We start from the raw sequence: 11,338 nt of genomic DNA, 5'->3' as shown, positions 1-11,338 counted from the left end.
AGAGCTTTATATTGAAAAAAACTTAAAAAATTTAAAAACAGCTCGAGAAAGCGAGTCGGGAATCCAATGAAACAGACAAACAAATTATGGACATGACAAATGATTGAACAATATATGAAAGACTCTAAAGAAACAAATGAACGATTACTTCAATTTCTAAAAAAATAAAAAAATTAATAAATATATATTATCTGTTTACTAATATTTGATCAACTTAGACATGAATTAGTTTTTATATGGAAAAAAATATGTGGAAGTATATGGAAAATAAAATCAAATTTTGTTTGGTGTGTACAACTTTATCTTTAATTCAATTTGTATGTTATTGTGTAAAATGTAGACATTGTGATACAATATACACATGAACTTACCAAAATATGCACAAAGTGCTGTCCGAGTCATTTTTCCATTAAATGGGATGCATATGAAACATTACACTAGTCTCCAACTCTTCCAAAGCGCGTAACCATTTGGCGTTTAGCGTGTCGTTGTTATCATTTAAAAAATTGTGAAGGACGCAACATGCTTTTATTATGGAGTTGGCATTCCGTACAGAGTTGTCAATTCCTTTTCCGATGCGTCGAAAATGGGCCTTGAGGCATTTTCGACAGCTCTACATGTTTTGAAAGAGCGTAGTTGAATACTTCTCACCGTTATTTTGATTTATGCTAAATGGATACGGTTTCATTAGCTGTTTGCTAAATCGAAAAGCCGAATCCCCAATAATGAATACTCACACATTTACGCCTGAAATTAAACTATACATTTCGCTTAGTAAAGCACTGTGGCAACTGCGCCAAGCCCACAGCTGATTCTGACAGCACTCATTTGCCGTCTCACTCCAACGACCGTCACTCACCAGCCACTACGCGGCGTGACGACTCAATGAGTCGGCCATTACGACACCGTAGAAAGCAGACACTCCAGCCACGTACAGACGACTCTTTCTCTTTTACTTTAACCACTCGAGCGAACGGACCACATGTTTAGCGCTCCGCCGTACTTTCATCCAACTTTATCGTCAAACATTAAAACGTAAAATAACGTAATAAATATAGTAAATTTTGTAACAAATGGACAATCTTATGATAACTTAGAATACGATTACTCCATATTGGTGACTCCGCGACGTGATTAAATTGGATTTCAAAACTCTGTCTCTCCACGCGTTAAAGTGTAATTTTTCCCCATACGTGTAGTGACGCGCCGCGTGTTTTCAAATTCAAACACTTTGATATTCATTAATTAACAGAATATACAGACAGATAAGCGCAAACGTTAATATTAATTGCAAATTCACGCTCGTTGTAATTTCTCATTCATCACTGTCTAAAATTCGTGCTAACCAGCGACCACGTGTTCTCAATCAATTCATTGACATGCCATTAGAGCATACGCCAAACAAATCAGTGAATTTTAACTCGTCAAATACGTCACTAGTAATCCAAACTTCTTAACACCAATCTCTTCGAACATGACCACAAACGACCCACCACCGACCGTCGGTGACGCCGCCCATGTTACCCAGAACACTGCATCAGTTGTAGCTGTGTCCAGTTGCAAACTCCCACAGTTCTGGTCCATCCAGCCTCGTTTGTGGTTTGTTCAGGTTGAAGCAGTGTTACAGGTGGCCCGTATCACAAATGACGCATCACGTTACAATCAAATCGTTAGTGCTTTGGACACTGATTCAATGTTACAGCTAGCGGACTTCCTGCAGAATCCACCAGAGATCGACAAGTACGCGAAGCTGAAGGACGAGACATTGAAACGGTTTTCGGAATTCAGCGACCGCCAGCTTCACCGAGCGCTTACGGAGGTTCRACTCGATGATAAAAAACCTAGCCAGCTCTTGCGCCAGCTCAGAATTCTCATGGGCGACAGGGCCTCAGAGGACTTATTGCGTATAAAATGGTTGGTATTGTTACCACAATCAACCAACCGATGTCTCAAACTACTCAGAGATGTCCCTGTAGATGAGCTTGCTGATGTTTCTGACGAGCTAATGGAGAACCAGACTGGCCATTTCGTTATGGCTACACATCACCAGCTTGCCCAGCCAGCCCACAGGGGCGACAAATTCGAAAATTCTCTGCTCACCAGTATGGCAAAGGACGTGTCAGGTCTTAAACTTGCCATAGCCGACCTGGTGACCTGTATCAAGGACCAAGGAATTACTCGAGACCGTCCCCAACCTGCACCACGCCGTTTCCAGCAGGCATCATCGAAGGAAGAGCCAGCCTCAGACATCAAGAAGTTCTGCTATTATCACCGTCTCTTTGGGTCCAGAGCCAAAAAGTGCGAGCGTCCTTGCACCTTCGACTCATCGAACACACATTCATGATCGCACAACAAACATGAGATTTTTTGTCGATTCTGGATCAATGATCTCTCTCATGCCCAAGTCCGCCATCACTCACACTCTCTTCGCAGTCAACGGGACCGTTATCCGAACCTACGGTCGAAAAGTCATCACCCTTGATTTCAATCTTCGCCGTACATTTAATTGGTCTTTTATAATCGCAAATGTTAAATCAGCCATTCTCGGTGCAGACTTCCTGGTCCACTTTGCATTGCTTCTAGATCTCAAAGGACGATGTCTCATCGATACAACCACGTCATGCATAACTCAGGGCACACTATCTGAGGCCACGGTACACAGCATTTCAACAATCCACCGCTCAATCCGTCCTGGTGCACATGACGCCACATACCTGCAATTACTCAACCAAATCATCGACATAATCATCCTAGCACCAATCCTGTCACAACCACTGACAGTCAAGCCGCTCATCACAGTGAGACAACTGGGCCACTAGTATTTGAGCGCCCACGACGTCTCTCCGGCGAGAAACTACAAATAGCTAAAGATGACAGGTGACTATCGAAAACTAAACGCGAATACAGTTCCACATCGATATCCAGTACCTCATGGGGATGACATTCTCCAGCATCTCCACGGATCTACCGTTTTCTCCACCATCGACTTGGTCAGGGCTTACCACCAGGTACCCATGTCCAAGTCAGACATTGCCAAAACAGCTGTAACCACTCCTTTTGGACTTTTTGAATTTCTGGGTATGCCACCCGGACTACGCAATGCCACGCAGACCTTTCAAAGACACCAGTTTGCCAGTTTGGCAAGTCTGAAGTCATCTACCTGGGGTACACCATCAACAAAGACGGCTACAYTCCACCCGCCGAACTCACGCAAGCAATCGCCGACTACACAAAGCCAGAAACCGTCAGCGATCTACGTCGTTTCCTGGGAATCGTCAACTACTACCGGCGARCGATCCCTCAAGCGGCCCAGATACAATCACCACTGACGGACTTTCTCAAACATGCCAAGAAGAAGGACAACACTAAAATCCAGTGGACACCTTCTGCAGATCAAGCCTGGCAAGACTGCAAAAAAAGTGTCATCCAAGCCACGCGCCTGGCTTTCCTCGCAGCAAACGCCATCCTCTCATTGAGATCCGATGCCTCGGATACAGCCATTGGGAGCATTCTTGAACAGCGACACAAGGACTCATGGCAACCACTGGCCTTTTTCTCCCTCAAGCTCAATCCAGCAGAGACCAGGTACTCCACGTACGATCGTGAACTTCTKKCCATCTTTGCTGCCATCARGTTTTTCAAGCACATTCTCGAGGGAAGAAACTTCAGCATCTTCACCGACCACAAGCCAATCATCTACGCTTTTTCTCAACGAGCTGACAAGGCATCACCTCGCCAACTACGTCAATTGGACTACATCTCACAGTTCTCARYTCAGATTTTCCATMCCAAGGGCACAGAAAATGTCGTAGCTGATGCGCTTTCGAGGATCAATGCCATAACTATGCCAACCAAACTTGATGTTGAGACCATTGCGCTGGCACAACTCCAAGATAACCAGCTTAGTGATGTCCAATCCAGCACATCTCTGAAGCTACACCTGCTGAACATGGAAGGTCATGATATACTATGTGATGTGACTAATAATTTTGCGCGACCTTATCTTCCACAGCCACTCAGACGCCAGGCTTTTGACATCATGCATGGTCTTTCTCATCCTAGTGGCAGGGCCACTGCCAATGAACTCACCAGAAGATTCGTCTGGACAGGTATTAGAAAAGACGCACTCCTCTGGTCCAGACACTGCATACTATGTCAACGTTCCAAGGTCCATCGTCACAATCGCACCACACCAAACCACATTGACGTACCAGACAATCGCTTCGAGCACGTCCACCTGGATCTCATAGAGMTGCCCAGAGTCAAGGACCTTCGCTACTGTCTGACGACCATTGACCGCTTCAGCAGATGGCCACATGCCATACCACTCAACAACGTGACAGCTGAGACAATTGCGCACGCCTTTTACACTCAGTGGATCTGTCAATTCGGTGCACCATTGACAATCACCACTGATCAAGGTCTGCAATTTGAATCAGCACTGTTCACTTCACTCTCACGAATGCTGGGCATTCATCGTATCAGAACGACACCGTATCATCCTCAATCGAATGGTCTGGTGGAACGGTGGCACCGCACACTCAAGGCTGCTCTCATGTGCAACAATGAGCACCTTGGCCGGACAGACTACCGTCAGTTCTGCTAGGACTCCGAACCGCATACAAACCAGATCTGAAAGCATCTACTGCTGAAATGCTTTTCGGGACTACACTGCGTATACCCGGTGACTTCTTTGTTACAGCAAGCACACCAGCTGATCCACAAACATTCGTGAGGAAATACAGGCAGGCAAATCATCCAAGCAATCAAGCCAACACCAACAGCTCATGACACCAAACACAAGCTGTTCCTACTCAAAAACCTTGACACGTGCACCCACGTCTTCAAGAAAGTAGACTMCATCAAGAAGCCTCTGGAACAACCATACACTGGCCCCACGAAGTCATCCAGCGTGTAGACGACAAAACCTACATCATCAGGATCAATGGGGCAGACAAAACAGTCTCAATCGACATGCWGAAGCCAGCATACATTGAGTTAACAGACAACTCACAATCCACACCTCAAAAATCACCACCCAACCCAACACAAAACAATTCGTGCCTTTCTCCAAGTCACTGGAAGGGGAGTGGATGTGGCAACTGCGCCACGCCAGCCCACAGCTGATTTTACCGACAGCACTCATTTGCCGTCTCACTCCAACGTCCGTCACTCACCAGCCACTACGCGGCRTGACGACTCAATGAGTCGGCCATTACGACACCGTAGAAAGCAGACACTCCAGCCACGCACAGACGACTCTTTCTCTTTTACTTCAACCACTTGAGGGAACGGACCACATGTTTAGCGCTCCGCCGTACTTTCATCAACTTCATCATTCACACATAAAACGTAAAAATAACTATTTTTGGATAAAACGTGTGAGCCGAAGGTCCTGGCAGCCAGTGCTTGGGATGGATGAATCCCAATGTGGCATCCGTCTGTAAACAATTCTTAGAACTTTAGCGCAAGCTTAAGGTTTTATAACCAATATTTACCAATTGCTCCTAAGCATTGTGCGAATCCAATTACCTCGAAACCAGTCACCAATTCGGTTATATTTTCTCTGTTTAAAGGCAACATTTTAAAACAGGATGGTTGCAGTAATCTCCAGATTTCGGTGCAAAATTCTAGTAAAATTTCGTAAACCGTAGATTTTCCTACACCGAACATGCTCGCGATACTATGATACTCTGCAGATGACCCTAAAGCACATAATGTTATAACCACCCTTTTCTCGATAGGAATAGCTACTAATAGCTAGAATAGAACTTCGGTCCATGCGAAAATTCTCTTTAAAAAAAACAGATCCGTTTCGTTGGCAATCGTGTTCCCAAACTGATTCTTACGTTGCTGGAATTAATAATATATAATGAAAATTTTATATCAGTAGGAACATATACATACTTTTGTCCAACATGAATTAATCGGCATACCAAGGTCCTTTGTTAAATCTATACTATTAGATGTTGTTTCTTTAACTCGGCGATCTTTTTGCCAAGGCTGCTGAGTAGTAAGACTCGCAATTAATATATTTTTCTCATAATTCTAAAAAACACGATCTTTAGTAATATTAACAATTTCAAAACTACCATTCTTGTTGCTCAAATGTAAACAAACAAATAAGTTTGTGAGCTGTCAGTGAAAACTCAGCGAAAACACAAATTGTCGGTCCGAACGACTTACATTCCACAACATACAAATGAGTTTTGCAAATGTTCTCAATGTCGGTCCGAACATAGTATTACCAATAACTTATCAACTGTACATAGTAGTTATAATGTATGACGGTACAAGAGTAGAGCAGAAGATGGCGCGTCGCATGCCCTTTACACATGTTTCATAATGTTTTGTTCAACATTCATCGAATGTTATTGCAAAATCGACAACTAAAACCAAGGCACACACGTCAGGAAACACAAACTTGGTCGTTGTCGTTGAATACAGGAATATTTGTAAGCTTTTATGCACTCATCTCAAATTTATTCAACTTTTTCTTATTCAGGAACAAGAATCATTATAATGTATGTATGTATATAAACCCTGGCAGTAGCTATGTGATGTTATTTAATTTTTTTTTTCCTTTTTTTGTTAAGTAATAAAATATTCAAATAATTCTTACACGAATATTGAACACATGCTTATGTTTTGAAATATAATTTTGTTTATTTATGAACATATAATTATAGAAAGTAGCCTATGCTCGTCCCGAGGTTCCACGCTACCTCATCCAAATTTTCAGTCAAATCGGTTCAGTCGTTCTTAATGCGGGAACATACAAAGAAGGCATTTTATTTTTATATATGAGAAGGTGTATTGGCGAATGAGCGAAGTATTTAATTTCATAAGCTTATACAAGCATAAATCAAAATATCACTGTTCATATTAAATTTATAATTTTAGTAGGTATATAAAATTTATACTACAATTATTATAGGCCGACAATATGAAATTTTTTTTAAAGAAATATATTTGTAGACAACTGTATATTTCCAGATTCTTATTTTTTCATCGATATAAAAATTTAAACAGTTCAAGAGCTCAAAACATGAGCTACATTAGGATGGCACAAGCAGGAACAAAATGGATGGCCAACTTATTCCAGTGTGAGAGCGCATCAAAATGAGCGTTTTTGATAACATTTTCGATTATGGCCAGATCGGACGAAATATAATAATTTTTGGGCATTTAAATTAAAACACCCAAGATTTAGTACGAATAAAATTACTATATAGTGGTTAATTAATATACGGAGAAACTAAATCTTCTTATTTCAATACCCAATAAAAACGTTTAAGCTTTTTAGCTCTCAATGAATAAATGTTTTTAACCATTCCCATTACTAAACGTCTCATCAAATACATTTAAATTTCACAAATTTATTTAATTTTCATTGTTTTACATTTTTTATAAGTGGTCTTAAACGATGCAACAAATATCTCGGTTAACAAATTTTCTGGTACAATTTAAATCTGGCCATCGCTCGTTTCCAATTGCTAAACCTCCTGAACTCGATCAACTGTCAAAGTTCGGGGGGTTTTGACGTTTAGCAATTGTTCTTTCACTTCCAAAGAGAGAGGAGTTAGAGATCTCTTTACCTCTGGTACAAGGGAGTAATGAAAGTGACCATTCACAGTCGATATTGTCGGTATTTTTATGGGTCGGCATTTTGAGCTTCGTTATTTCAAGTGTATCGCTTCTTTTTCTTCTTCTTAATTGGCGTAGACACCGCTTACACGATTATAGCCAAGTTAACAACAGCGCGCCAGTCGTTTCTTCTTTTCGCTACGTAGCGTCAATTGGATATTCCAAGCCTAGCCAGGTCCTTCTCCACCTGGTCCTTCCAACAGAGTAGAGGTGTTACTTTTCCTCTGCTTCCCTCGGCGGGTACAGCATCGAATACTTTCAGAGCTGGAGTGTTTTCGTCCACTCGGACAAACTCATCTAGAAAGCGTAGAGCGTAGCCACTGTCTTGTAATTCGCTGAACTATGTCAATGTCGTCATACATCTCATACAGCTCATCGTTCCATCGAATGCGATATTCGTAGTGGCCAACGCGCAAAGGACCATAAATCTTTCGCGAGTGCGACGACTGTTTGTTTGATGACAGGAGATATTTCGTCTTGCCCTCATTCACTGCCGGACCCATTTTCTTCGCCTCCTTGTCCAGTCTGGAGAAAGCCGAACTGACGGCGTGGATGTTGAGGCCGATGATATCAATATCATCATCATATCATGGTATGTGTCGATTCTCCTTTCACGGGTATTTTCCAAAATTTTGGCGCATGGTGACTATCTGGTCGGTTGTTATTTTTCCAGGTCTAAAGCCACACTGATAAGGTCCAATCAGTTTGTTGATGCTGGGCTTTAATCTTTCACACAATACGCTCGATAGAACCTTATATGCGATGTTGAGGAGGCTTTTAACTGGCGTTTTCTGCCGTTGTACTTTCACTGCCGTTCAGCAGGGTGGAAAACTGTTCACTCCATAATTTTAGTATGCTCTGGGCATCGGTCGCTGGATCACCATTGGGGGTTTTACAAGAGTATGCTCCGGTCTTGAAACCTTCTGTTAGTCCCCGCATCTTTTCGAACATTACCCCTGTCGGCCAGCTTATCAAGCTCTTCATACTCACGCATTTCGGCCACTCTCTTTTTCTGTCTGCAAATGCGTCTCGCTTTCCTCTTCAACTCTCTGTATCTCTCCATGAAACGTGTCTTCCGTCTATCACAACATAATCGATCTGGTTGGTGGTTTGTCCATCCCGACAGCCAGGTGGCTTAAGGAATTTTCTTATGCTGGAATCTAGTACTACATATAACCATATTTCGGGTTCCGGTCAAGTCGGTCAGCCTCGATCCATTTGGGGATGCTTCGTCGGGGAAACTGAGTTTACCGACCGTTGTACCAAAGATAACTTCGTTGCCCACCCTAGCGTTAAAGTCGACAAGCACGACTTTGATATCGTGGTGGGGGTAGCAATCATAGGTGCGCTCCTATAAGGTATCTTTGTTCACATCGACCTTCTTTTACGTCGGGGCATGGGCGCAAATCAGCGATATGTTGAAGATCAATCCGCTTTGATGCGGATTATTACTAGACATTCATTCACCGGAGTGAATGATTGTACTCGCTGACGGAATCTCTCTCCCACGACGAATCCCACACCAAACTTGCGCTCTTTTATATGGCCACTGTAGTAAATGCCACAAGGACTTACTCGTCTCAGTCCTTGTCTAGTATATCGCATTTCTTGAACGGCGGTGCCTTCATTCTAACGAGGGCATCAACCAGCTGGGCAGCGACACCTTCCCAAATAAGGAACGGAACATTCCAGTTGCATGCCCTCAAATGATAATCCCTCTTAAGTTTGCAGTGGTCGTCATCAAAAATGGGGGCTCTCATCCGTAGCTGTTGATATCTCTTCATTGGGGACGCTTTATTACGTCTCGGGTCCCAAACCCAGTTGTAGGGAATAAACATATTTTAGACCCCACTATTTGGCATGGTTGCCTATTTGCTCCTAACATTTTCTGTGGTGAACATTTATTAACTTAACACGGTTAAAAATTAGAACATATAAAAAACATCTTCTTTAAAAATATATATTAAAATAAAACGATTTTCTTTTGAAAATATTTTTAAGTTTCATATGTAACCAACATTTTTGGGATAATTTTTCCATAAATTTTAAGAAAATATTACAATGCAACCATTTTACGGTTAAAACTCGGCCATCTTGGACTCTAATAGAAACTCAATCTCGGACTCCCCTTAATTTTTCTACATGGGTACCTCTCAGCTGTGGCTTTGTTTACATAGCATCAGCTGATACTTTCCTTACTCCTCCTTTACAATGACATCAGCTCGAAGCTACCTACCCGACGCCTTTTCGCAAATGATTATGATATGATAACAAATGCCCACATACAGACTTGTCAACGGCAATAGCAATAGATTTGACAGTTAGTATGCCATAAACTTTAGTCTGTCGAGATACGGGGTTAGAGGACAATGCAAAAACATTCAACAGCGCCAGCATAACTGACAGAGATAAAAAGATGCCCAACTCTCCTGTCAATGGAAATGTGGGAACCGCTCTGGAACGGCCAGATTGAAATTATCCCAAAAATATATGTGAACGATTTGTTACCGCCGTTCAAGATCGCTAATAAAAAATGTAAAACAATGAAGATCAAAGAAAATGCGAAATTTAAATATTGTTCGCGCCTATCTGGCATCATCTTTCTAAACATATGTTTGAAGCTACATGGGCAGCACTTATGTGCTTGCTGTCAAACCAGCTTCCGTTTTAGCTCTCACTTCAATAAAGGAATTCGACAGCATAACACGCCTTTTAGTTCAATCCGCATAAATATAATTCATCTTCTGCGAACGTTATTAAACATCAACATATTTTGGTCCTTCGAGCCGGATATCATCTCATATTAATGATATTCCTCAAATTCGCTATTATTTTCAATATTTTTCCGCATTTTTAATACTAATCATGTCATCGGCTAAAATTCGCGACTCCGCGCTAAATTCTATCAAACGCTATTTGCAATTTAGCAAAGTCGATGCTCTGTCGGGAGACACTGAGGTAATAACTACTTACCTCCAATTGTTGGAAGAGCAATGGAGTCGGTTTCGCGTAGCACAACAAGAGGTGGAACTCACATGTGGAGACGAGAACATTTCTATGGAGGAGCAAGCACGCATACAAGGTGAGGATTGGTACAGCACCGCCAAAGCTAACTTGAAACGCCTGTGCATAACTCAAAGGCAGCAGGCATCGCAAACTACCGTTCATGATTCAACTGCTCCTGTACCACTTCCAAAGCTTCAGTTGCCGTCATTTGGTGATCACACTCAATGGCTTTTTTCATGATGCTTTTTGCACACTCATTCACACGAATGTCAATTTGTCGGACGGACAAAAATTACACTATTTACTAAACTGTTTGAATGGGGAAGCATTCGATTTGGTGAGTAGCTTAGCAATTACACTGAACCTTGGGACTTATTGACCGAGAGGTACAAGGTCATGCGTGTCATGGTGGACAGCCACATTAAAGCACTCATAGCAATTGGAAGTGCAGCCAAGGATACTGCTAAGGGAATAAAGCAAGTGCCAAATTCTATACTTCAACACGTTGGTGCTCTACGTACACTCGAACGACCAGTCGAATTCTGGGATGACTGGCTTGTTCACCTAACCGTTTCAAAATTAGCACACGAAACCCGCAAGCAATGGGAGTTATCGCTCGTCATGGACGCTCTACCATCTTTCTCCTTTCTTCGAGAATTTCTTGAAAACTGGAGATGGTACCATT

The 11,338-nt window shown here is 42.2% G+C and overlaps 1 protein-coding gene across 1 annotated transcript; it reads left to right on the top strand.

The window, feature by feature from the left end:
* Window positions 1-1,474: 1,474 nt before the first annotated feature.
* On the top strand, window positions 1,475-2,344 carry LOC108975405. Its single transcript, XM_018943875.1, has one exon. It carries the CDS (start codon window positions 1,475-1,477, stop codon window positions 2,342-2,344), a length of 870 nt encoding a protein of 289 aa, XP_018799420.1.
* Window positions 2,345-11,338: the final 8,994 nt, after the last annotated feature.

Source organism: Bactrocera latifrons, unplaced genomic scaffold, assembly GCF_001853355.1.
Source record: "Bactrocera latifrons isolate USDA-ARS-PBARC rearing strain unplaced genomic scaffold, ASM185335v1 scaffold_641, whole genome shotgun sequence".
Taxonomy (NCBI): domain Eukaryota; kingdom Metazoa; phylum Arthropoda; class Insecta; order Diptera; family Tephritidae; genus Bactrocera; species Bactrocera latifrons.
This window is presented reverse-complemented; position numbering and strand designations above follow the sequence as displayed.